Source organism: Caretta caretta, chromosome 21 (assembly GCF_965140235.1).
Source record: "Caretta caretta isolate rCarCar2 chromosome 21, rCarCar1.hap1, whole genome shotgun sequence".
Taxonomy (NCBI): domain Eukaryota; kingdom Metazoa; phylum Chordata; order Testudines; family Cheloniidae; genus Caretta; species Caretta caretta.
In genome coordinates, this window is record NC_134226.1 from 6,462,204 (window position 1) to 6,489,787 (window position 27,584).

Sequence of the window (27,584 nt, forward strand, 5' to 3'; positions counted from 1 at the left end):
CAGAATGCAGGTACAACAGAGAAGGAAACATACAATTCTCCCCCAAGGAGTTCAGTCACAACTTTAATTAACACATTATTTTTTTTTTTAAAGAGTGTCATCAGCACGGAAGCACGTTCTCTGGAATGGTGGCTGAAGCATGAAGGGGCATACGGAATGTTTAGCAGATCTGGCACATAAATACCTTGCAATGCCGGCTACAAAAGTGCCATGCGAACACCTGTTCTCAGTTTCAGGTGACATAAATAAGAAGCCAGCAGCATTATCTCCCGTAAAAGTAAAGAAACTTGTTTCTCTTAGCGATCGGCTGAACAAGAAATAGGACTAAGCTCCCAGAGCGCAACTGCCCAAGCAGAAAAAGGATGGCCGAAATGCTGCCCCAAGCACGTGCTTGCTTTGCTGGTGCCTAGAGCCCGTCCTGCTCAGCCTTCAGGCTCTCTTTAGAAATGTACCTGCTTCTGACATAGATGTGGCAGAAAAGGTTCTCGTGTGAAAGGGACATACAAGTACTGTTCAGGCCAAACAATGAACAACAATGGCAGCTGCGCATCAAATCCCAGGTCTACATCTCATCCTTTTGGCTTCCAATAAGGAAAGGAAGTATCCGAGACAGGCTTTTTGTTGCTCTTGAGAGGCAGCTGTCTCAGCTGGGTGCCTCCCTTGACTTCATAATTTCATCCCATCATAGAAAGCAAATGAAAAGTCGGAGACAAAAGTGATCTGATTTCTTACAGTATTCCTGGTGTATCAGTAAGCACTGGAATGTATGTTCCTGGAAGCATGTGGCACTGCAGAGAGACCAGGGAGGGGGAATATGCCATACTCTTGTACGTGACGGGACCAGACGCACAGAGGACTTACATTGCCAATTTGTGGGCTGGCTTCATAATAAAGTAGTTACCAGGCAGATAGATGCAGTTCCTGGGGTATCAGAATTCTGTGCATATGATCTAAAATATAGTTAGCTACAGGCAAGCAAATCTAGGATTTTTCAAAGGGGCCTCCGGTTGTCAGACATCCAAAATCTCCCCCTCAAGTCTCCCCCCAGATCATCATCTGATGCCTGTCTGAACCAAGTTGTGTGGCCTAGATCTAGTTCTTATTTAAGCATCAACAGGAGACAACACCACAGCTGGCAATCTTTAAAGATGCCACAGATGGAACGACAACTCCTCGCTCAAGGGGAGTCGGGATGCGGAAAGCTTATACAGCATTGCTGAAATTGCTCTGGGGAACAAATACTCCATGCTGCTGACTTCCCCCATCATTCCTGCGCAGCATTCACACACAACCAACAGTTTGTCAATGGGACATGAGGTGAAAAATGAAGCCAGCAAGTACAGCACCTTTGCCATTTGTCACCTAATCCTGCCCATGACTTAATGATTTTATCCCAAAAGCCTAAAATAGTTGAAGAGAGCAGGGGAGATGCAAAGGGAAAGCTGCAGCTTGAATGGGCATTCAGTACAGGTTCCTTGCTAAGCTAGAATAGATATTGTACAGTTGGCTGGCAAATTAATAGATCATTCCAGATTCACTCCAGGGACTCTGGCCGATTTCATTATATCTATCTTTTCTCAGCACATCATATGCTCTGTAAGTAAAACAAATAAGCTGCAGTTGCGACTGGCAGATGGAAGAATAGCACAGAAACAAATTGGCTATCATGTAGCCAGCCTGGCTAGATCAGCATAACAACCATTTGTTAATGGCAGAGTGAATCATCGGAGCAAGTCAGTGTTGCTCTGGGGGGACTTACAGGGGGAGGGAAGGTACAGTTGGACATTCACTAGCGTGCCAATAAATGTCAGCTGAGATTTTCCAAGAGCAGCTGGTGATTTTGGGTGCCCAACCTGACGTACCCCAAAGGACCCCCAATTTTCAGAGAACAGATGCTCATCATTTCTTTTTGCGAATACAGACTAACATGGCTGTTCCTCTGAAACCTAGCATTTTCTGAATAAACTAACCAATCAACCGACCACAGCTCTGGTTAAGGTGCCTTAGGTTGGGCATCCAAAAATCACTAGTCCCATCTGAAAATCTTGGCTATTGTTCCTTTGGTGTTTTGACCCCATGATCACACCAATATTTGATAGCATTTCTCCCCGTACAAGTGTAGGGAATATTTCCAAGTCCTCTGCCAACAATGGGAGTCTTTTCATGGACTTTAAGGGGCTTTGGATCCGGTCCTTCAAGCATACGCTTTGCAGGTGTATTTTAAGCTCTGATGTTTGAACGTGTGGTCCTATTCAGCGTTGCCAGCTCTTGTCATTTCTTCATGAGACTTGTGATACTTGCTGTTTTTATAAAAGTCCCAACTCCTGGAGACCTGTGATTACAAGAGAATCTCATATTTCATTTAAAAAAATACCACAAAACAAAAATATCTGCAAGTTTCTAGGCCTCGTGGTTGTGGAGGAAAACTGGAAAGTGAAAGCCACACCCACATGGAGCCAAGCCACGCCCACATGGAGCCAAGCCACAAGAAGAGAAATATAAAGCCCACCAAGATGTATTATTTTCTAATTCTCATGATTAAGCCCAATCTCATGGTTTTGAATCATGATTTTTAGATTGCTTGGGATTGGCAATACCACGGGTGAAATCCACCCCAGTCAAGAGGGCCAGCCCAGGGCCTGAGCAGCACTTATTATCAAGACTTAAGTGATACTCAGGCATCCTGCACAGGTGTGAATTTCACCCTTAAGATCTTAGGAGAAATGGTTCCAATACTGCAAGTCACACCTTCATAAGCAGATTCACATGGACTTCTCATTATGCTTGGAGTCACTTTGCATATCTAGTGGTATCCCTAAGGGCAGGTCTACACTATGGCAGGGATCGACGCTCTGAGATCGATCCACCGGCGGTCGATTTAGCGGGTCTCATAAAGACCCACCAAATTGACTGCAGTTCACTCTCCAGTTGACCCCCCATACTCTACCCTCGACAAGAAGAGTAAGGTAAATCGACGGGAGATTTTTTTTCCCCGTTGACCCTCCATGGAGTAGACCCTGCAGTAACTCGACCTAAGGTATGTCGACTCCAGCTACGTTATTCACGTAGCTGGAGTGGGGTAGTGTCATAAATATAAAGGGAAGGGTAAACCCCTTTGAAATCCCTCCTGGCCAGGGGAAAGCTCCTCTCACCTGTAAAGGGTTAAGAAGCTAAAGGTAACCTCGCTGGCACCTGACCAAAATGACCAATGAGGAGACAAGATACTTTCAAAAAAGCTGGGAGGAGGGAGAGGGACAAAGGGTCTGGGTCTGTCTGTGTGCTGCTCTTGCCAGGGACAGAACAGGAATGGAGTCTTAGAACTTTTAGTAAGTAATCTAGCTAGGTATGTGTTAGATTATGATTTCTTTAAATGGCTGAGAAAAGCATTGTGCTGAATAGAATAACTATTTCTGTCGGTATATCTTTTTTGTAACTTAAGGTTTTGCCTAGAGGGATTCTCTATGTTTTTGAATCTAATTACCCTGTAAGATATCTACCATCCTGATTTTACAGGGGGGATTTCTTTATTTCTATTTACTGCTATTTTTTATTAAAAGTCTTCTTGTAAAAAACTGAATGCTTTTTCATTGTTCTCAGATCCAAGGGTTTGGGTCTGTGGTCACCTATGCAAATTGGTGAGGCTTTTTATCCAACATTTCCCAGGAGAGGGGGGGGTGCAAGTGTTGGGAGGATTGTTCATTGTTCTTAAGATCCAAGGGTCTGGGTCTGTAGTCACCTAGGCAAATTGGTGAGGCTTTTTACCAAACCTTGTCCAGGAAGTGGGGTGCAAGGTTTTGGGGAAGTATTTTGGGGGGAAAGACGCGTCCAAACAGCTCTTCCCCAGTAACCAGTATTAGTTTGGTGGTGGTAGCGGCCATTCCAAGGATAACGGGTGTAATATTTTGTACCTTGGGGAAGTTTTGACCTAAGCTGGTAAAGATAAGCTTAGGGGGTTTTTTCATGCAGGTCCCCACATCTGTACCCTAGAGTTCAGAGTGGGGGAGGAACCTTGACAGGTAGCGTAGGTCGACTTACCGCGGTACTGTAGACACAGCCGGAGATGTCTCTCTTTGATGTATTTGCTATGTCTTTAACATTTGCTTATGCACCTATATATGCTCTTTAAAATAAAGCAATACCACCATTTTAATTAATTAGAGAAGAACAAGACACACAACTGCCATAAAATTCTAGGACTTAATACAGCAGCTTTTGAAACTGAGGATAATTATAAGCCAAAGGTGGCAGTTTATCATAATTGCAGGGACCCTGGTAACGCTGTCCAGTAACAGAGAGGAGAATGATAATGGCCATAGTAACGCTGTTGCTAATAGCTATGCCAGAGTAGGCGTCTCGATTTAGGAGACGTTCGGAATTCTGCTCATTGCGTGTGGTCTTGAGTTGGAGCGTGTCTCACAAGTCCTTGGCCTGGGTTTGATTCTCCACGACACCCACATCGAAGGGGATCTCATTAAAACTCTGTAATTGATCACTATCCTACAAAGAGATTATTTTGCCTGCTACTGAACATATTACATGGGTGCTCTCCTGAAAGCACTTTATGAACATTAAGCTTCACAAACTCATCCCCTCGCCATGTGGTAGCAGGAAAGCATTCGTCGCACTTGAAACTGAATCAGGAGATCAGCAATGTGACTTTTCAAAGGTGGCAAAGTCATTACATGCCGTGAAATCTCAGCATCTTCCTGGCTCAAGTTCCATAGGGAGCGGGCATTAGTACTCACGAATTCCTGGCTCTCAATTCTGTGCTCAGACCCTCTTTCCATGGGTCTGATTCAATGCCCACTGCAGTCAATCAAAACACTCTTATTGACCTTAATAGAAATTGGAGCAGTCCCTATGGGCTCAGTCCTGCTCTCATTTAAGTCAATGGCAAAACTCTCATTGACTCAGATAGTCAAGGACCAAGGGTAAAGACATACATACAATGGGGTACAAGAGAATGTGCCTTGTGCTATCCACTGAAGTGTGATATCACCACATACAGGCTGAATAGCAGTGTTATAAAAAAAAAAACCATGAAAATCAAACTGGAAAAAAATTAAGATATTAAACCTGTTATGCTAGCCATGAAACAAAGCCGTCAATTCTTCTGCCAAATGTATTGTAAACTAAGGGTCATAAGAGATCCCAAACTCTGTATTTTGCAGGGGAAAGGACAGGATGTAAATTGGTAATAAAAACACATATTATACTTAATGATTTATTGACAACAAAGGTCAGAAAATTAGCTGTTCTAATAGGGTATTACCATGACAAGCCATACGTTAAGAGCTTAGAAATCCCATTATACGGATGTGTGTATCATTGTCAGACCTATGGAGAAAAGACATGGTCTTTGCAATTACAATTTGTGTTTCCCTAACAGCTTTGGTATGAACTCATTTTTGGTACATGATTCAACACAATAATCTGATGTGCAAAGGACTAGGTGCAACAAGAAGAAGAGATACTATTTGTTTCTCTGGGCAGTAGGACTTTTTAAGCCTCCTGGTGCAAATATTTCTGAAAGCCTGTTTACGCTAAGTCCATCCTGAATGTGAGAAGACAGCATCAATGGGGACACAACTCAGCTGGAAACGGAATACACCCCAGTACCACCAGAATACAGAGTGCCCAAGAGTCAAACGAATTGGGCCTCCAAGATGGACAGGATTGTCAGCACACAAGAGGTCTGGGAAATAGATTTGAGTGTAGGCAGAGAGCTATATTATAGATTTATTTAGTTTACTGATGCTTATAATTGACACCAATGTAGAAAGGCTAATTATGCACTGCGCAGTTGTTCCCTGATTTATAGAACACCTTTTTACAGACACCAAGCTGCTTTACAACCTACACCCACCACTAAATTGGAGCACACAATAGCTTTTATAACAGCACTGTCAACAGGGCACAGCTGGCTTAGGTGAAGGACAAATATTGCATGCAGCTGAAACTGCAGGAGGAATGTAGAGGAGTAGAAGATGGACAGAACCCATAGGAGACTTTGCTAGGACACCAAAGCAAAGGCCCAGCCCTACCCAACTCTTGCAACAGTGCCATGGGATCTTTAATAACCCCAGTAGTTTTAGATCTAACCTTAAAGACTGCATCCTCCACACTACTCTGAGACGGCAGCTAAATGAGAGGAGCACCCACTACGGGGGCTAACCAACAACCCTTCCTGAATGTCTCCCATCTAAGTATTGACCTAGCCTAATGGTGCTTAACTGCGGAGATCGGCTATCTCACAACCCAAGGTGTTACAGCTGTGGGCTTCCCTTGGGAGCTGGAGATACTGCCCTACACACACTCTCTTCTCTGCCTAAAGGGATCATTTAGCAATGGACGTCAGAGTAGAAAAGTGACACCTCACCATCAGGTTATGCAGGTGCATTATTGCATTAGCTCGTAAGACTCAGGATTTGGACACTGCAGTTGGTGACAATGTGCAGTGAAACTTTATGCCAAGTGATTTCAGACAGGAAAGGTAATCAGAAGTGCTGTTGTGCTAACAGCAGATGCCAGTTCACCTTGAAGCCCATGGGGTCAGATCCTTAGTGCTGCTAAATAGATTAAATCCATTAACTACACTCATTTGAGCCCAGAGCATCCAGCTCTTTTTAAAATTGTGTTTGCTGAACTGCCTGGAGGGGAGAAGATTGGACTATGCAGGATGCATCTGCTTATGGGGGCTTGGTAAGTCAACAAGAACACTACTCACCGGTCAGCCTCTTCCAGGTAATCACCTCTGTGTTGCACTGTCTAGATGGCCAGAGCCACGTGGCTATCACTCATCCTAAACAGGATTAGCAATGCCGTTGTACTAAAAACAAAGGGAAAAGTCCGCCTCAGCCTCCAGAGCATTTTTGTATGAAATCACCCCATTCATTTCTCCCTCACCTCCCTTCTCTGGACTAGCAAAGAGACGGAGGGCTTCACCAAAAACCAGCACTGTTCTCTTTCCCCTATAAAACTTCTAGCTCTCACTGCTCATCAATTCAGCCCACTCAGAGGGAGCTCAGGGGAGTGGCTTAATTAGCCATCACCAGGCCAGCCCTGCTCCCTTGACAATCCTAACTATGGGCCTTCCTGTTAACCCTCTGCCTGCCAATTGCAGCATGCCATCTACCTCCCTCATCCCAAGGCTGTTTCCTATTTCAGGGAGTTGTGTAAAGAGCACAGCTTGGAGAGTGACAAGGGAGCTAATAAAGTAACAACCCTAGCAATAAGCGGGACCAGAATGCCACAACTGGAAAAAAATTGCTGGGTTAACTAGGAGCGGGGAGGAGGATACAAAAGAGCAGTGCACTTGGCAAGTCATTCTTTCTATTTCCTTTGCTATTAGGAATATATTGTAGCAAATCCAAATACTCCTCGTGCTTCATGGTGGTCACTATGCTGCACGGTGGTCACCTAGAACTTTGTGGTGATAGCAGGAACAGAACTCAGATCCTCCAGTGCCAAAAGAATGAGCCGCTGATCACGTGTGCTAAAGGAGAATCTCTTTTAGCTGCTTTCATTACAGAGCCAATGACACACAGTTGAGCCGTTCTGCCTCTGTCCACTAGAGAGCGGTAGTTAAGTATTCCATAATTATACTGTAAAGAGCACGGAGGGTCTCAGATGAAAGCTGCTATAGATTTCTCAGGTATTAATGAATAATGACAAAGGAATACGAGCAGGAAAGGGACCAAGCTCTCATTGAAAAACAGCTTTGAAAACACTAGCCAATGTGGCAAATAAAAAGACGAGAAACAAGCAATGAGTACATGTGTTTACGTTTTAAGTTCGATCTGTTTTAAAGATTTCCCTGAAGTCAATGTCGCTCTTTAATGACTTCTTTTGATTTCTTCCTTCTGAGGATAATTTGTCTACTGTGGATTAGCATCATTCCTTTGCAAATATCTTTACAAACACATTCTTTGCTCAGCTATCCTGGTGTAAATGCAGAGTAAGAGCACCAGCTTTGAAAGAACTGCTCCAGGTTTAAACTCATATAAGTGAGATCAAAATCTGGCCCTGAAACTATTTAGATGCATCCTTCTCTCTCCAGGATCTTCCCTTCCACCTCTACCTTCCATTGGTTTTTCATTGGTGCATCCTCTGCTACACTTTTAAAAAAAAATCTGGTAGAAAATCAGTTGTCTGATCCTAAACTGCAAAAACCTGCATTAATCCCTGTAATATCTCCCTCTCTCGAACAACTCCAGAACCTCAGATAGGCATTTTATAGGGATGTGCCATTTCTGTACATAGGGTCACTCCTGAATATAAATAACCTTTAATGAAATACCAACTGTGCTCCTTGTGCCCTTTAGAGGTGAACTGCAAAATTGCAAACCTTCATTAAGAAAATAATTGGACTCTTACAGGCAAAACCGTTGCAACATCACAAATACCCTGAGTCATAGCAGTCAAACCACCTGCAGGTTACAAATCCTAGATCAAGAACAACAATTTACATCACTGGCCGGGCTTTGTTTTTCCCTGCAAGGAATGGCAGCAGAATAGTTTATTGAGGAGTATATTCAGTTTTTATTCACACAAAACTGAAATAATTGGCCAGTGGAAAAAGAAAACATCCGCATTGTAAACTACAGGGCAACAGATAAATCCCCCCCCCCCCCCCCCCACCACCACACACTTCTACATATACACACACTAAATGGTATGCAGCGTGAGAAGTAAACACCGCTGACTTTGATTTGATACTTTAATAAAACTGCATAGTGTAATTGCGTGAACTGCAGTTAACGGTCTCAGCATTTTCTTCTTGGGTTTTCAGTGTAGCTCTCAGAAAAGTAAAGGACCATAAGCCCTTGTTTCTGACAGGCATAGTGGAAGCAGTTGTTGCTCAAACTTCTGAACTCAAAGCTCTGCTAACACATTTTCAAACTGAGCTGCGACAACCCCTGCTGTTCTGGCTCTGAACCAATAATTCTGACAAATCAGTGTATAAAAATTAGAACTGACCTTCAAAAGAGAAAAAAACAAAAACAAAACAAAACCCTCTTCCCTGGATCTGAAAAAAATCCACTGAGTTTCTTCAGAACGAGCCGTGCAGCACAGTTACAAATCCCACTGTCCCAGAGTGCTAGGGTTCTCTTCTCTTCCTTATACCATGCCCATCACTGTAGTATCAGAACCTGTTGTGATCATGGAGATACAAATTCTACCTGTACCAATCTTTCCAGGACTGAGATAACAACAAATCATAATGTATTTTACATGACCTTCTTGAAGCCCCTTTTTGAGATCAGGACATATCAAGAAACAGCCCCCGCCCCAAAGAACTTACAACCTAAACAGGTTTCAGAGTAACAGCTGTGTTAGTCTGTATTCGCAAAAAGAAAAGGAGTACTTGTGGCACTTTAGAGACTAACCACTTTATTTGAGCATAAGCTTTCGTGAGCTACAGCTCACTTCATCGGATGCATACTGTGGAAAGTGTAGAAGATCTTTTTATACACACAAAGCATGAAAAAATACCTCCCCCCACCCCACTCTCCTGCTGGTAATAGCTTGTCTAAAGTGACCACTCTCCTTACAATGACAGGTTTCAGAGTAACAGCCGTGTTAGTCTGTATTCGCAAAAAGAAAAGGAGTACTTGTGGCACCTTAGAGACGAACCAATTTATTTGAGCATGAGCTTTCGTGAGCTACAGCTCACTTCATCGGATGCATACCGTGGAAACTGCAGCAGACATTATATACACACAGAGATCATGAAACAATACCTCCTCCCACCCCACTGTCCTGCTGGTAATAGCTTATCTAAAGTGATCATCAAGTTGGGCCATTTCCAGCACAAATCCAGGTTTTCTCACCCTCCACCCCCCCCCCATACAAACTCACTCTCCTGCTGGTAATAGCCCATCCAAAGTGACAACTCTCTTCACAATGTGCATGATAATCAAGGTGGGCCATTTCCTGCACAAATCCAGGTTCTCTCACCCCCTCACCCCTCTCCAAAAACCACACACACAAACTCACGATCCTGCTGGTAATAGCTCATCCAAAGAGACCACTCTCCCTACAATGTGCATGATAATCAAGGTGGGCCATTTCCAGCACAAATCCAGGTTTTCTCACCCCCCCCCCACCCCCATACACACACAAACTCACTCTTCTGCTGGTAATAGCTCATCCAAAGTGACCACTCTCCCTACAATGTGCATGGTAATCAAGGTGGGCCATGTCCAGCACAAATCCAGGCTCTCTCACCCCCACCCCTTTTTTTTTTTCCCGGGGACACACACACATACACAAACTCACTCTCCTGCTGGCAATAGCTCATCCAAACTGACCACTCTCCAAGTTTAAATCCAGGTTTAACCAGAACGTCTGGGGGGGGGTAGGAAAAAACAAGGGGAAATAGGCTACCTTGCATAATGACTTAGCCACTCCCAGTCTCTATTTAAGCCTAAATTAATAGTATCCAATTTGCAAATGAATTCCAATTCAGTAGTTTCTCGCTGGAGTCTGGATTTGAAGTTTTTTTGTTTTAAGATAGCGACCTTCATGTCTGTGATTGCGTGACCAGAGAGATTGAAGTGTTCTCCGACTGGTTTATGAATGTTATAATTCTTGACATCTGATTTGTGTCCATTTATTCTTTTACGTAGAGACTGTCCAGTTTGACCAATGTACATGGCAGAGGGGCATTGCTGGCATTGTTTCTTCACTTCCGCAGGTGGGTATTGTAATTGTAAGAAAGCTTGACAGAGATCTTGTAGGTGTTTGTCTCTGTCTGAGGGGTTGGAGCAAATGCGGTTGTATCGCAGAGCTTGGCTGTAGACGATGGATCGTGTGGTGTGGTCAGGGTGAAAGCTGAAGGCGTGTAGGTAGGAATAGCGGTCAGTAGGTTTCCGGTATAGGGTGGTGTTTATGTGACCATTGTTTATTAGCACTGTAGTGTCCAGGAAGTGGATCTCTTGTGTGGACTGGACCAGGCTGAGGTTGATGGTGGGATGGAAGTTGTTGAAATCATGGTGGAATTCCTCAAGGGCTTCTTTTCCATGGGTCCAGATGATGAAGATGTCATCAATATAGCACAAGTAGAGTAGGGGCTTTAGGGGACGAGAGCTGAGGAAGCGTTGTTCTAAATCAGCCATAAAAATGTTGGCATACTGTGGGGCCATGCGGGTACCCATAGCAGTGCCGCTGATCTGAAGGTATACATTGTCCCCAAATGTGAAATAGTTATGGGTAAGGACAAAGTCACAAAGTTCAGCCACCAGGTTAGCCGTGACATTATCGGGGATAGTGTTCTTGACGGCTTGTAGTCCATCTTTGTGTGGAATGTTGGTGTAGAGGGCTTCTACATCCATAGTAGCCAGGATGGTGTTATCAGGAAGATCACCGATGGATTGAAGTTTCCTCAGGAACTCAGTGGTGTCTCGAAGGTAGCTGGGAGTGCTGGTAGCGTAGGGCCTGAGGAGGGAGTCTACATAGCCAGACAATCCTGCTGTCAGGGTGCCAATGCCTGAGATGATGGGGCGCCCAGGATTTCCAGGTTTATGGATCTTGGGTTGTAGATAGAATATTGTGCAGGAAATGGCCCACCTTGATTATCATGCACATTGTGAAGAGAGTTGTCACTTTGGATGGGCTATTACCAGCAGGAGAGTGAGTTTGTGTGGGGTGGGGTGGAGGGTGAGAAAACCTGGATTTGTGCTGGAAATGGCCCAACTTGATGATCACTTTAGATAAGCTATTACCAGCAGGACAGTGGGGTGGGAGGAGGTATTGTTTCATGATCTCTGTGTGTATATAATGTCTGCTGCAGTTTCCACGGTATGCATCCGATGAAGTGAGCTGTAGCTCACGAAAGCTCATGCTCAAATAAATTGGTTCGTCTCTAAGGTGCCACAAGTACTCCTTTTCTCCTTACAATGTGTATGATAATCAAGGTGGGCCATTTCCAGCACAAATACAGGGTTTAACAAGAACGTCTGAGGAGGCGGGGGGGGGGGTAGGAAAAAACAAGGGGACATAGGTTACCTTGCATAATGACTTAGCCACTCCCAGTCTCTATTCAAGCCTAAGTTAATTGTATCCAATTTGCAAATGAATTCCAATTCAGCAGTCTCTCCCTGGAGTCTGGATTTGAAGTTTTTTTGTTGTAATATCGCAACTTTCATGTCTGTAATCGCGTGACCAGAGAGATTGAAGTGTTTTCTGACTGGTTTATGAATGTTATAATTCTTGACATCTGATTTGTGTCCATTTATTCTTTTACGTAGAGACTGTCCAGTTTGACCAATGTACATGGCAGAGGGGCATTGCTGGCACATGATGGCATACATCACATTGGTGGATGTGCAGGTGAACGAGCCTCTGATAGTGTGGCTGATGTTATTAGGCCCTGTGATGGTGTCCCCTGAATAGATATGTGGGCACAGTTGGCAATGGGCTTTGTTGCAAGGATAGGTTCCTGGGTTAGTGGTTCTGTTGTGTGGTATGCAGTTGCTGGTGAGTATTTGCTTCAGGTTGGGGGGCTGTCTGTAGACAAGGACTGGCCTGTCTCCCAAGATTTGTGAGAGTGTTGGGTCATCCTTCAGGATAGGTTGTAGATCCTTAATAATGCGTTGGAGGGGTTTTAGTTGGGGGCTGAAGGTGACGGCTAGTGGAAATGGCCCAACTTGATTATCATACACATTGTAAGGAGAATGATCACTTTAGATAAGCTATTACCAGCAGGAGAGTGGGGTGGGGGGAGGTATTTTTTCATGCTTTGTGTGTATAAAAACAAACATCTTCTGTATTTTCCACAGTATGCATCCGATGAAATGAGCTGTAGCTCACGAAAGCTTATGCTCAAATAAATTGGTTAGTCTCTAAGGTGCCACAAGTACTCCTTTTCTTTTTACACCCTAAACAGTTAAGACAGAAAAAAGGTGGGAAGGAATGAAGGATTACTATCCCCATTTTACAGACAGTGAACTGCGTACTAACACTGAAAGGAATCCTTTTCCACCACAGCAGGATTTTGTAAATTTCAATTCCCTGCTTATCCTCAAGAATGGAGCCCAGCGAGGCCCAGCGACATAAACAATTGCCCGCACATCTGCACAAAGCAGGGGGGAGGAGGCTGTCTCATTTTAGGCCTATCTACTCTTTGAGATTATGTCTACACTAGGATTTTGTTATTACTAAAATTCCCCGTCCCCGGTTCATCTCCACCAATTACAGCAGTGGTTAGCTCCCGGGGAGAGAGGACTGTAGGGGACGGCCAACGTTTTAAGTGCCATGTCATCTGTCCCTGCTCAGAGCAGGTCTGCACGAAGAAGGAAGATTTTGTTAGGGCTCCTAGTAAGAGAGAAACACAGTTGGGAAGTAAGAAAATCAGGGCAGCAGGCAGAAAAGAGGGAGAGAAATAGTTTTTGAAAGAAAAAGAGGGAAAGGGATCTTAAGAATAAAGAAGTGAAAATCCAGGGGAGAGAATATTATGGGGCAAAGGGGCGTTAAACCCCAAAGCTGAGGAAAATCCTCTTAATTATCCCTTCTAAATAATACAAAGCACACATGCAGATAAGGCTCTGCTGTCAGAGCATTCTCCAGCAGAGAATTGCTGCCCACTTTACAAGCATTCATGAATTAAAACTTCACAACACTCCCAAGAGGCAGGACATATTATTATCCCCATTGTACAGAAGGAGGAAGTGACTGGCTCAAAGCCACATTTTGAAGAGCTGGGCACAGAAACCAAATCTCCTGACACCCAGCCTCAGGGTTTAGCCACAAGACCACAATTCGCCTCCTGCAGGAAAGAAACACACAGTCTACTTCTTACAGGAGATAAGTACTCCATCATCTGTGTTTTTGGCACTGTAATTTCTGAGGCACTTGTCTGCTGACAGAATCTATTGCATTTCTAATTGAGTCATCTATTGCATTTCTCTTGGCTCAAACTATATGTAACGCACTTTGCCTACTGATGGAAATTATTAATGTGTTCACATCCCTTTCCCCTCCCATGAATTTTCATGAGGCTTTTTTAACTGCACAGCACAAACCCTAAATCAATGACAAGGGAGACTGGACAGTCATCCCAGACTGAAACTGCTCTGCAGACCGATTCCCAGAAGATATGTTCTTCTTTGCTGGCTGTGTTGAAGCTGCTGGCAGACCCTCCCGCTAGCAGTCCAGAGATTGGCTCCTAGGTTGTTCTGAACTAGCCACAGTGGAGCAGCCAGTTTTCTGCTCTCTATCCGACAGGGGATGGCTGTCTGATAAACTGAAATTGCAGTGTTCGGGCTAGGAAGACTAACCAGGCTTGTTAGGATATCAAATATTTGACCAGTTTCACAAAATTCTTGTAATGGAGGTAAGTATCCTTATTCCATTATACAGATGGAGGGACAGAGGTGGGGAGGTCATGCAGTGAGTCACAGCAGAGTTGGGTCACTTAGGGCATTGAAGTCAATAAGAATCTTTCCACTGACTTTAACGGGAATTGGTTCAGGCCCTTACTTTGTACTTTTGTGCTTCCGCCTCTGTAAAGTATATTGATACCAGAGATTAAAATCAGTGCCTTAGCTGTGAAAGTCTTGGGAAGTAGATGGCACCTCACCCAGTGCACTAAATGCCCTAATAACAACTATGTGGGTGAATGAGACAATCACTACACTCTCCAATAAAGTCACTCAGAAAAATGATAGGACAAAACACCTTATCACCTGTGGCCGATCACTTTTCACAAAGGGTCACTCCCAAGCTGACCTCTCAGTCCTCATCCTCCAAGGAAACTGGCACAACACATTCAAAAGATGAGCCTGGAGTTTAAATTCATAACTTCGCTGGATACTCAGAATCAGAACTCAGTAAAGACACTGGATTTATGGCTCATTACAACAAGCGGTAACACACTGACCCTCCTTTGCCCGACAACTGCAGAGTTGTCAAGTGCCCACTTTACCCTGAATGCTCTCTTGCAATGTGCTAACTCTTTATGCTTAATCTGTTCCACCTTGTATATAGTTGTGACTCTCTGAGTACCTTTTCCAGGTCTGAAAAAGAGCTTTGCGTAAACCCCAAAGCTCGTCTCTCTCCCCAACAGAAGTTGGTCCAATAAAAGATATTACCTCCCTGACCTTGTCTCTCTCAAATCTTGGAAGAGGTGGGGTGGGAAGGTTTGGGAACTGCGGAAAGGGGGGAATATGGCTCTGTGCTGTGATTGGCAGGTGATACTGCAAACCACTGAAAGAGGGTGAGAGAAGGGACAGAAACGTTCCCTACCTGGGAGGCTGCTGAACATTTAAAGCATTGAAACAGACAATTTAAGGATGGGGGAGTATTTCTGGGGTCCCGCTCCCTCTTCCTACAAATAAATCACTGGTGGTGAAAACAGGTGTGGTGTTGGAAGCCCTGGAAATCTCAGCTTTGTAGGAAAGTCAGAGAGAGCGGGGATATTCAGCAGAAGAGATGCAAGGCATCTTCTTTTATTCCCCAAGGGAGGAAATTGCCAGCCACCTGTGTGTGCTGCTTCTCTGACTCCAGCCAGCCGCAGCTCAGCAACAGGGTGGCAGCGGAATGGAGCAGGAGAGGGCAGGCAGCTCCCAGGCTGTAAAACTCAGACCCAAGCCAGACGCCGTTCACACATCGCAGGCTGCATGCAGAAGGGACTACAGCACCTAAACCAAGACCTGACATTTGAACACTGGAAACCTGCCTTCTTTAAATCTACCCTTTGGATGAAAAATCCAATAGATGGAGCATCTCTAAGGTGCTTATTTATTTTTATTGCATTTTTTAAAAACAAGAAAGAAAGGGGTTTTTTTCTGAAACTTAACGGCAGGGGAGAAGGGGGGAAGGAGGGGATTTGGGAGCTGACCAGCCCAGGTTGAAAGGAGATTTGGAGCTGGCTAGCACAAGAGGGAGAAGAGGGATTTAGGTGCTCTCCAGGGAGATATTGCATCAAATTACGCCAGAAGAAGGTTTGAAATTGACCTGCCTAACAGGAGAGGAGATTTGCCATCAGCTAGTTCAGGACTTGTCTGAAAGCAGGGAGAGAGAGAAAGAAAGAACTCACTCAGGTTTGGGGAATGCAATAGGGGAAATGCCCAGCTCCAGGGTCTGGGGATGAAGAAATGGAGCAGCTCCAGCTCAGCTCGCTAGAGGGATTCATCTTAAACACACCTCTTTGAAGAAGAAGTTTGGTGGCTCCCCGGTTGTCTCCAGCGCCAGCAGCTCTCTTCCCCTGCTTGCCAGCCGGCCACCTCCTCCTGCATCCAGTTCTCCCAGCAATGGAGCCGGGTTGGGAGAGGAACAGCACTCCCTGCAGTGACCCTGGGGACGTCCTGACCCAGGCAGGGGATCTCAACTGGACTCTCTTCCACACCCGAGATGAGGAGCTAGCCCGGGCCGAGATCGGGGTGCTGGCCACCATCCTGGCAGTTGCCACCGTGGGCAACCTGGGGGTGCTGCTGGCCATGTACCGGCTGAGGAAGAAGATGAGCAGGATGCACCTCTTCATCCTGCACTTGGGACTGACCGACCTGGGGGTGGCGCTTTTCCAGGTGCTGCCCCAGATGATCTGGGAGGTGACCTACCGCTTCCTGGGGCCCGACCTGCTCTGCAGGGCCGTCAAGTACCTGCAGGTGCTGAGCATGTTCGCCTCCACCTACATGCTCATCATGATGACCCTGGACCGCTACATCGCCGTGTGCCATCCGCTGCGCACCCTGCAACAGCCAGGCAGGCAGGCCTACCTGATGATTGGGGCCACCTGGGTGCTCAGTGGCCTCCTCAGCCTGCCCCAGGTCTTCATCTTCTCATTGCGGGAGGTGCACCAGGGCTCCGGGGTGCTGGACTGCTGGGCTGACTTCAGGTACCCCTGGGGCGCCCGGGCCTACATCACCTGGACCACGCTGTGTGTCTTTGTCCTGCCCCTGGGCATCCTCACCGCCTGCTACGGCCTCATCTGCCACGAGATCTGCAAGAACCTCCGGGGCAAGATGCAGAGCGGGACAGAGACGGGAGCGGGGTGCCCCTGCGGCCAGGCCTCCCGGGTGAGCAGCATACGCACCATCTCCAGGGCCAAGATCCGCACGGTGAAGATGACCTTTGTCATCGTGCTGGCCTACATCGCCTGCTGGGCGCCCTTCTTCAGTGTGCAGATGTGGTCAGTGTGGGACGAGAACGCCCCCAATGACGGTGAGTGATGGAGGGGCAGGGGGAGAGACGGGGTGCAGAGCAGGGGAGCCTCACACAGTTTGCCAGCCACAGCCACCTCCAGGCCAGGGTGTGTAGATGGGCATCCAGGGCAGCCACTGGCTTCTAAAGAGTGACCCCTGCCCCCCCCCCACCCACACACACACAGACAGAAAGAACACACACATGCAGAATACAATATATACACCCTCAGAACACACCACAGGCACAGCACACACAGACTGCACACAAAAACAGAACACAGAGAATGCATATATACATTCAGAATACAATACACACACACTCACGCAGAACACACAAAGAATACGCACAGCACAAGAAACACTCACATACTCAATCCTCCAATATGCAAAAAAAATTGTTCACACACACCTGATAAACAGACAAAAAGATAATCACAAACCAAGAGAGAGATTATTGACACACACAAACACACAGAGTCACAAAGATATACTCACATATTCACTCACAAAGCTATATATACACACTCTCTTCCATACACAGACACATTCATTCAACAAAGATACAAACACATAGTCACAGCCACATAGACTGGACAGCACACTTCTTATACAAAATAAACCAGATGGGTGTCTCTCTCTCTCTCACACACAGTAATTTATTACACTGATGCTTTAATAATCATCCATTTAGCTTAGAAGGAGCAGTGTGCAGGCATGTGTTGTGTGTCTCTGAGCACACACAGACACCTGGAATAGTGCTTCTCAACCATTTTCAGTCTGTGACCCAAAAAGTGGCTGGGAAATTGTCCCACTCTTCACTGTGGTGCTGATTATTTCCCAGCTGATCAGAGACGCACTTCTAACAAACCATTCTTTGTAATCAATTAAAATGCCATTTTTTTATATCTTGTGGAGTTTAAAATGTTACCAATGTCCCATTGCAAAATGCATTTAACAGAATCCCAGTGCAAAGTGCTAACATGTTATCCCTGATGCAAAATCTGTTGGCAATACTTTGCGTTCTCGGTTCTTGCTTCAGAGCTTTGCCACACTTAGGATCGACTAGTTCTTCAGACATAAGCCGGTTTTCTGTGTTGCTTCATCACAGTCATTGTAACGGGTGACATTTCACAATGATATATAGAGGCAAAAGACAGCAGCATTTTTAGGAGGAGATCGTCAGAAGCATGTATTTATTTAATGTAAAATAATAAAGATTCTGATCCGAGACTCTAGATACCCTAACATAATCAATCATACAACAAATACAATTAAATTAAGTCCAGGGAAAGCCAATGGGACTTGTGCTCCTAAATCCTCTAGGTGCTTTTGCAGATCTCCCCCTTACTGCCTCACACCTTAAACAGTATCTGGATATTCAGTAAGGGTGAAATGCAGACCCTGGGCAAAGGGCCAGCACAAAACTCATAACTTAACTCTAAAGGCTGAAGAGGGACTTAAGTAGTGTCTAAGCTGGCTTTCTGCACAGGGTGAATTTCACCCTTAAGGCATAGAGCCACAGCAGTCACAGTGTCTGAAATTCAGTTCCCATTGAGCAGTCCGTCCAAACTCCAGTCACCATCTGTATCTATTTAATGTTCAGAGAAATAGAATTAACAACTGCTTCACTGGAAGGAGTTCTCACCTACTCATACTGATTTAAGTCTTTAATTTCAGGTTTCAGAGCAGCAGCCGTGCTAGTCTGTATTCGCAAAAAGAAAAGGAGGACTTGTGGCACCTTAGAGACTAACCCATTTATTTGAGCATAAGCTTTCGTGTAGCTCACGAAAGCTTATGCTCAAATAAATGGGTTAGTCTCTAAGGTGCCACAAGTCCTCCTTTTCTTTTTTTCTTTAATTTCAGGCACTGGAGCAGGAGAAGACAGGAACTTGATTTGTAATCTTCCTACATGCCTAACAACAACATTGCCGTTCACAGGGTCCATGAGGATTTCAGCTTCTAAATGAAAGTCTTTACAACATTCAAATGAGATTATTTACATTGTTTTCTATTCTACCCTCTTCATCCCAAATTATGTTTTCTCATAGTTTGTCTTATCATTTGAATCAGATCCCTGTAGTGATAAATGAATCTTATTGAATGTATCAACACTCAGTCAGGTATGCTGGATTACACAACCACTCAGGGTCAGCAAACAGTGGATCAGATGCTGATCTTTCCTACAATGTCATAAATCCAGAATAACTCCACTGGAAGTTAACGGCATTATTTCAGATTTAGTCTGGTGTATCCGGAATTTATCCGGTCCAGTTTTTGCACTATGTTCCCTTCAAGAAATAAAACCATCCTGGGCCAGATTCTCATGTACGCCAAAGTCCCTTTACTCTGCTCTGGCAGGGGAGTAAAGATAATCCATGCCCACATTAAGGCTCCTAACACTGCTAGAGCAGTGTAAAAGGGACCTTAATGTAAATGAGTCAGATCCTTTGAGTTCAAGCTGCTGGTTTAAAACTTTTAATTAGAATAGCTCCTGTACATGGATATAGAAAAGCAGCTAATGGGTGACTTTAGATAAACCTAGGTGGAAAAGAAGTGGCTGGTGCTCAGCTCCTATCTCCTCCCAAAGCCTGTGGAAAAATCTTTGACTCAGGGCCCTTGAGCTGATAAAATATACCGGTGTCACAGCAGCTGATAAGTTGCACTTTAGTCAGTTTTCTCTGTACCGCAAGAGCCTTTCTGTGTATGCTGCAGCAAGCTCCCTCTATAAACTTGATCCAAAGCCCATTGAAGTCAGTGGGAGCTTTACTGCTCACTTCATGGGTCTTGGAAAGCTTTGGTCCTAGCAACATGGTCACTCCCCAGGCCTTGACAATAGCTGCTTGCACCATCAGTCTGGACAGAATAACACTGTTCCCACTGAGCTCCAGACACCCGTACACACGCTGGGTGGCACTTGACTCACTGAGTGGTCCATTGACTTCAACGGAACCCGTTTGAGGAGTGGAATATGTTTCATGCGTAAGGGTGCTGGAATCTGGCCCTGCATGTTATTTTCTTGTTAAACAAATAATGGAGAAGGCTTAGCATTTGCTCACCCGTCGGGTTTGTAGAGAAAAGTCTGCAGATCCAAATCACTGCTGTTATTAGAAATCCAGCCAAGGCCAGGAGTTCTGCTCCTTCAGCAGCATGCACAGACTCCTCAAAATGCAGTGCAAACATCTTGGCCTTGTGCAATCCCAAATGAGTGGAAAAGATGCACGTCAGGAGCTGCTCCATTGTTTCGACATGTAACAAGGCTAGGGGAGAGTGTGTCCGCTGTTTTCAGTGACCTCCATACTGGACAGCAGGATAAAGCGTCTCATCTATTTGCTGGGGCTGTGTAGCCCCAGCCGTTCTTTAACAGACAGCGTAGGGTGGCTTTCAGGCTTTTGTCGACACAGTTGCAGACTTTTGAAAAGGTGCCTTCTGATTGCTGAGATCAGATCACTTCCTCTGAAAGTGTGCGGTGAGGCTCCCGGGAGGTGTGTTTGCAGGTGTCTGTGATGACTGTTTAAATGTAGGAGGTCATAAGCCACTCTACGGTTACATAACACACACAATGGCTTTGGGAAATTGTTTCAGCCAGTAAATGGAAAGCCAGGCACCAGCTAGCCCTTATCATACATCCCGTCTCAATATTTACAGGCTCCTGTTGGTTCCACCCGCACATCTCTTCCCTCTTGTGGCATGGGAATGGAGCTTTCTTTGCACTCACTTAGGAACTCAAACAGGATGGACACGCCACACGCTGCCAGATCACACCCCACATGTAGGTTGACTTACAGCCTCAACCCGCAAAGGTGCAGGCTATCTCCACAGAGTCCTGGTTGGGGCACTGTAATGTGCATGGATATTGTTATTATTTGTTTGCCAGTGACACCTGCCCAGCTGAGCTTAGAGCCCCACTGTGCAGGGTGCTGCACAAACGCACTGTCCCTGCCCCCTAGAGCTGATTGTTTAAATAGATGAAACGGACAAAGAGGGGAAAGGACGTGATTTGCGCAACAGATCAGAAGCAGGAATAGAACCTACCTCACAGGCCAATGCCTTGTCCGCTGGACCATGCTGCCTCTTCGCCAGTGCACCGCTGGAGAATTCATAGATGTTTGTCCCATGTTCTTTGCAGAGTCCACCAACGTGGCATTCACCATCACCGTGCTGCTGGCCAGCCTCAGCAGCTGCTGCAACCCCTGGATTTACATGTTCTTCAGCGGGCACCTCCTGCACGACATGCTGTGGTACGTCTCCTGCTGCAGGAGCCTCCGGCCTGGCCTCAAGAGGCGAGTCTCCAACGGGAGCCTCTGCAGCAGGAAAACCACCATCCTGACTCAGAGCCACCGAACCGCCACCGCTGGGATCCGGCTGCAGCAGGGAACCTTGAAAGATTTCGGCCAGTCCTACGAGGACACGGTGACGGAGGCGGGTGTGCTCTAGAACCACCGCTTGCGCCAGCTGCCATTGTGGGATGCACGCCCCTGCTTGCATACTCCTCGCTGTTTGCCTGTCACTCCGAACTTGGAATGGATGTGGGACTAGAGAACATGCACGATGCCTCCTGGGGTGCGGGGGGGGGGGGGGGGGGGGGGAAGGAAAGTCTCTTTGCATCGGGCAGAATTTTATTCTGCTGGAACTTGTGCATTTAACCAGGCAAGCACCACGGTGTCCCTCTTGTCCTTATATGCTTTGCTACTGTGCAGAAGCAGCGTCTCTTTCACTCTCTTTCCCATGCACAAAGGAAATCAGGTTTGGTCCCCCTTCCACCTGCCCCTGAAACACCAGGAGAAGCGGTCTAGTGAAAAGATATGGTCAATGCGCCTCTTAAATAATAGGGCTTCCCCCTCCCCACCTTCAGGGCTGTCCTACCTAGAAGTGGATATAGTGGAAACAAGCATCACTGAAGCTTTTACTCAGTCCTCACAGACGCAAAGCTTCCACTGAAGTCTTGGATCTGATTCTCACACCGGTGTCTGGCAGGAGTCAGCCCACTGATGTTAATGGGCTTCCACCCGTGGACAGTGAGAGGCGAATCAGGCCTATAGACTACAACGGACGCTTTGTCTGAGTAAAGCAGGATTTGGTGCATTGCTATGAAGGGTCCCTTACACTGAGCTGTACAAACCAGCCCCCTGCCCTGAGGGCATGGCAGTCCAATGCTGGGGGGCCGCAGTTCACAGGGCCGGCTCTAGGTTTTTTGCCGCTCCAAGCTCAGGTGGGGCTGGGGCTCGCAGGCGGCGCTGGAAGTAGAGGGAATGATGTCACCTTCTCCCAGCGCCTGCAGGGGCTTTCCCCCCTCCCCTGCCCAGCCTCGCAGAGAAGCCCCAAGATAAGGGGTGGCACAAGGCGGCACAGCCCCGGCTCCCCGGCAGGACTCTCCCTCTCCTCCCCAGGTAGCAGCTGGGCCCTGGCAGCTCAGCATCCCGGGGCTGGGGCTTCCCCTTCCCACTGTGGCCGGGGGTGCTGCACCCTCGCCCCGTCTAAGTAGCGCAGCTCCAAGAGTGCAACTGCCCCCAAAAAAAAGGATGTCCGGAATGCTGCCCCTGGAAACATGCCACCCCGAGCACATCCTTGCTTTGCAGGTGCCTAGAGCCAGTCCTGGCAGTTCAGAGCCACATAGGTGGGCCCTTATGCCCGCTCAGATCTGATCACAGGATCAACTAAAGGCAAAGAGTCTATTCTTGTGCCATTCAATTCAATGGCCAGACTCCCCTTGGCTATAATAGGAGCAGGAGCAGGCTCTCAGGGCGAAGCCCTGCTGTCATTTACACCACTGTCAATCCAGAGTAACTCCCCGGGTGTCCATGGGATGGTTCCACGTTTCTTTTAAATAAGATGTCAATTGAAGTTCCTGTAAAGTGGCCGGCGCTATTAGCAAGAGGCAGCTCAGCTAAGCCTGCCTGAAAGTTCATTAAAAATAATTACACAGCCTATGGACATGGTTCGCCCGGAGAGAAGAAAATTCAGCTCCTCCAGGTCAAAATGTACCTTTTGCAGTGTGTTAGCGGCCCATTCTATTAATAGCTGTGAGTGACGCTGCCCCCTGCTGCAGTGCAGGTGTAAAGAGTTCCCTCTGCAGGCTAACTCCATTGAGGTCACTGGAGTTTTATTAATTACGGTCGCACCCAGGAACCCCAGCCTTGGAGCAGGACCCCTTTGTGCTAGGCGCTGTACAAACACAGAACAAGGAGACAGGCCCTGCCCCACAGCACTTACAATCTACTGCTGTAAAAAAACATTGTAAGCGAGCAGAGAGTCAGGCAAAGCGTTTAGGAGCCTGATTCACTGTTACTTTGCCCCTTGTGCAGCCATTTACACCCACATAAAGGGTGTGTAAAATGGTGCCAGATCAGAATGGTGGCATTTCACACTGACATTGCACTGGCATGAATGACAGCACAAGGGACGAGATAATAGAGAATCCGGCCTGTTGAGTTCTCTCCCTGCGTGTGCTCTTCTGGTGAGTTTGTTCTTTGTATGTAATTGATGGCTGCAGAGCTTTATTGCCTGGCGCCTAACTTTGCTGGAACCCCGGATGTCTGTGTCAGGGGTCTGCAATGCGCAGGGCTGTATGTGTGCCATCTACTGATGGGTTGTTTTAGGGCAGATCCCGTCGATAGCGCTCCTTGCTTTTCTTTTGTACCGCTCCACAAGCTTGAAGCAAATGGCAGTTTTGCTGTGGTCAAGTTGCTGATGCCCAGATCTTAGGTAATCTTCATTATCCTTATTAATTCTGTAGACCCGTTTCTCCTGGTCTTTAGCAACATTAGGCACCTTTCAGGCATGGTGTAGATAATACTTAGTCCTGTCTTGAGTGCAGGGGACTGGATTAGAAGACCTCTCGAGGTTATGATTCTATTATTCTATTTCTCAGACTCTCAAAAAACTCAACCCAACCCAACCAAACAAACCACCAACAATCCATCATGTCTTTTCCAAGAGGGGACAACTCAGAATGACAGGGTCATGAAAACAACGTTCTATTTCCTGTGAAGCAAGGTTACCTGATGCACGTGATGCCTGTATGTGGCCACAAGTTATTACATAGTCTCAGCTGGCCTGTGAAATTACCATCACTGGGTTTGCAGTGTTATTGTCGCCATATTGGTCCCAGGATATCAGAAACGGTGGATGGGGTAAAATCTTCTGTTGGTGAAAAAGACAAGCTGTCAAACTCCACAGAGCTCTTCTTTGGGATCCCTTGGTGGGAAAGCACTGGTCCTCCCTGCAGAAAGAAAGGGTTCCCTCTTTCCACCCTGCAAAGGTTAGATTTGTTTTGAGGTGCAGCTTCCCTTAGTGCTTAGAGTAAACCTGCCTTGTAGAGACCTTTGTCTGAGCTCAGTAGTTCACATGCTCATCCTGCTCCTTTGGTGGGTAACTTCCCAAAGGAACTTTGCTGCTGTAGGAAGCACCAGTCGTGGTTCCCTAGGTGGGCCTCTTTCCTCTGAGTCTGCATAAGCCCCAGCACCATCTGCCACAGAGGATGCTGTCCTGTTAGAGATGGAGACTTTCCTGTTCTGGGGTCCTGAACACTTGTGATCCTTAAAGGGCTAGGTGGATGAGTCCTGGCTAAAGTCCAACTAATCTAGACAGATCCGGCCTCCCTAAATGCATTGTGCCATTTCAGATGGATTCAGCATTCTTTTTTCTTGGCATCAGCTGTTGTGTGGTGGTGCTGTGTGCTATTAAACAGCTGCTGCATTTCATCTCAGAGGTGGCTGCATCCCAGTGGCCGATGAAGAGGAAACTGTATTATGCATAGGTTGTACATCAGTTAGTTAAGCTTGCAAAGGGCTTGAAATGGCCCATGCAAAGTTTGTGGAGTGCTCTGGGGTGCTACGGTGGGGACTTTCAAAAGGACAGAAGGACAGTTCAGTGGTTAACGTACTTGCCTAGGACTACCTGGGTTCTCTGCCACAGCCTTCCTGTGTGACCTTCGGCAAGTCATTCAGGATCAGACCCTCAAAAGGTACCTAGGCACTCAACTCCCATTGATTTCAATGAGAGTTAGAGCCTTAGCCTCTCTGTAAAAAAATAGGGGACAATAACACTTCCTACTGTACAGGGGCATTGTGAGGCTACATACATTAAAGACTGGGAAGCGTGCCAATAGTACTGGGAAGCCATATACGTACCCTAGATAGGTATCCCACACCCACAGAGTTAGGCACATCATTCTCTTAGGCTCTGTTGAAAACTCCAGCCTCCATATATACATCAGATTACATTACACTTCTGCGCTGACCTCTCCCTGAGTTGCCTTTACCTCAAATCACGACTCTCCCTTTTTGCCAGCTCTTCTAGAAAGAAAACCAACAAATCAATCTCTCTTTTTGACATCTACCCTTTTAATTCTGTAGCCCCATTTCTCCTTAGCCTTAACATCCTTTCCCACAGTCTAAAAACTGATCTGTCATGTCTTTTCCTACAGGGGACAACTCAGAACAACAAGATCATGAAGACAAAAAGACAAAAAAAAAAAATCTTTGAACTCACAAATTGATAAGTCTCAAAACCCTTCATTTAAAAAAAAATAAATCCCAAGTTTTACTCTGTTTGAAATGTATTGTCGCTGCTGGCAGTTCCTTTGCTCTGACTGCAACTGCTGCCAGCTGCAAGGATAGATAGTGCACATCCTTGTCGGAAATAGAACGCTACTTTATCGCAAAGAGACCCACGTCTTCAAAAGCTTTCGTTCTTTTGCTTTATTTCTTGCCAAATTCTGAGCAGCACAGAATAAAAAAGATGGCAACCTGCCACATTTTCAGCAGTTACTTGCTAATCAATAGGTTTTCCATGAGCATTTGGTATTTATTCCTTACGTGTTACTCAAGGCATCGGTGTTACACAGCAGACAAAGCTCTAGCCAGCTTACTATATGTGTGGCATTATTTAGTCCTCCACTCAGCAGAGCATTTAACTCCATCCACATTCACCAAAGCACATGTGTCTCTTCTGAAGTTAAGCGTGTGCTTAAGGGCTTTGCTAATAGGATGCTAGCACCTTCTTAAAGTTAAGGCTCTGCTTAACTGCTCTGCTGAATCAGGGTCTTCCTGCAGAGCATTACCCGGGGAAAAGCATGTTGCTCCTTCCGGGTAAATCTAGCCTCCCAGCCCTGGTGGACAGACTCAGGCTAGTGGGGCGCACGCGAGCACTCAGTGTAGAGCTGTGTAGAGACAGAGCTTGAAAGGTGTGGCTCATGCTTTTCTGGGTCTTTAATAAAAGTGTAAAAGAATTGGTAATGGTGTGTTTGCCATGATACTAAGAAGACTGAACATATCAGACCCAAAATCTTGTTTGAAATGGTTTAGTGCAGGGCAGTGACTGGATTATATCAATACTGCTGGGCCACCTAAATTAATACAAGGTCCTGCTTCAAACTACCAACCACCATCAGCTCAAGCCCTCACTCAGAATTTCAGAGATCACTAAATACCTCCCCTGGAAGCCTTTAACAGGCAATACATCCCCACTCAAAAGCACTGAGTCTGTGAATGAAACAAGGGAAACTTCACTGGGGGGAAAGAGAACACAGCATCAATCCGGGAAAACACAACAACAATATATAACTCAAACACTCTCCCACAGTGACCTTGGCAGGAACCTACTAACCCCACCTGCTGGTGTAAATGCCCTACAGGCCAATAGCCTTTGCTATGTCCCTTCCCCGTCTGTTAAACCCCACTCACAGTTTGGAGTCAGTGAGGTGGGTCACAGTTTCAGAGTCTCAAGGGTACTTGAGCAGGGTTGTTTCCAGCCCCCTGGAAAATGCTACCTGGTTCTTCTGTAAGGCTCCACTACCTAACCCAGATGTAATGACTTCAGCTTTAGTTAGTGGCTGGGTCTGAGTGGCCTCACCAGAGTTCTCCAAGCTGTGCAGAGGTCCTCTCTGCATTGCACCCCACAGACAACCTAGCAGTGTCTCTTGTCTTACCATAATGTCTTCTCAACAACACATGATCCCCAGGAAAGGAAAATCAAGAGGACACAGGATCTTCAAACAAAGTCCTGGAAACAAATTAAGAACCGCTTTCACCTGGATCTTCTTTTAAGCCAGTTCCATTACCTAACCAGTTCTGAGTTTGCTGCTCCCAAACTGGAGGAATTCTTGCTAGATCTTCAAAAGAAGATCTCTGTAGTTACAATTCCGCCTATTCACCAATAAATGGGGGCAGAGATTTCCTCCCCCTCTGGAGCTTCTCTTCAGTTGGAGTTCTGGGTAAATCGCTCATACAAATACAGCAGCTCTCTGGTTGTCCTGCTCCCTATTCGCCAACAGATGGGAGTATAATGCTTCTTACTCTCTCCAGCTTCAGGCCACAGGGTTTACACAGACTTCAAATTATCCTTGCTTATTGATTTCCCGCTTACTCCCTGCATTCTGTGTGCACTCAGCATTCCTATGAGCTTCTCTGGTGTATATCGTTATGAAACTGATCCCTTAGT

At 46.2% G+C, this 27,584-nt stretch overlaps 1 protein-coding gene and 1 long non-coding RNA gene across 3 annotated transcripts; one reads left to right on the top strand and one right to left on the bottom strand.

Annotated features, from left to right (window-relative positions):
• Positions 1 to 258: 258 nt before the first annotated feature.
• On the bottom strand, positions 259 to 27,236 carry LOC142069734 (uncharacterized). Of its 2 annotated transcripts, none has more exons than XR_012665685.1 (3): positions 27,073 to 27,236; positions 6,728 to 6,829; positions 259 to 2,332 (listed from the first exon to the last, which is right to left on the bottom strand). It is a non-coding gene; the product is annotated as an uncharacterized LOC142069734 (long non-coding RNA). The 2 variants fall into 2 exon arrangements; XR_012665686.1 differs by lacking the exon at positions 259 to 2,332 and adding an exon at positions 3,906 to 4,120.
• Positions 16,254 to 21,659, top strand: AVPR1B (arginine vasopressin receptor 1B). Its single transcript, XM_048827126.2, has 2 exons — positions 16,254 to 17,163; positions 21,271 to 21,659. Exons 1-2 carry the CDS (start codon positions 16,254 to 16,256, stop codon positions 21,576 to 21,578), a joined length of 1,218 nt encoding a protein of 405 aa, XP_048683083.1. The 3' UTR covers positions 21,579 to 21,659.
• Positions 27,237 to 27,584: the final 348 nt, after the last annotated feature.

What these genes read in the sequence shown, in the direction of transcription:
- AVPR1B (XM_048827126.2), top strand. Translation starts at nt 16,254, where the DNA reads ATGGAGCCGGGTTGGGAGAGGAACAGCACTCCCTGCAGTGACCCTGGG. An exon ending in CGAGAACGCCCCCAATGACG is followed by an intron (nt 17,164 to 21,270) that starts GTGAGTGATGGA and finishes TGTTCTTTGCAG; the next exon opens with AGTCCACCAACGTGGCATTC.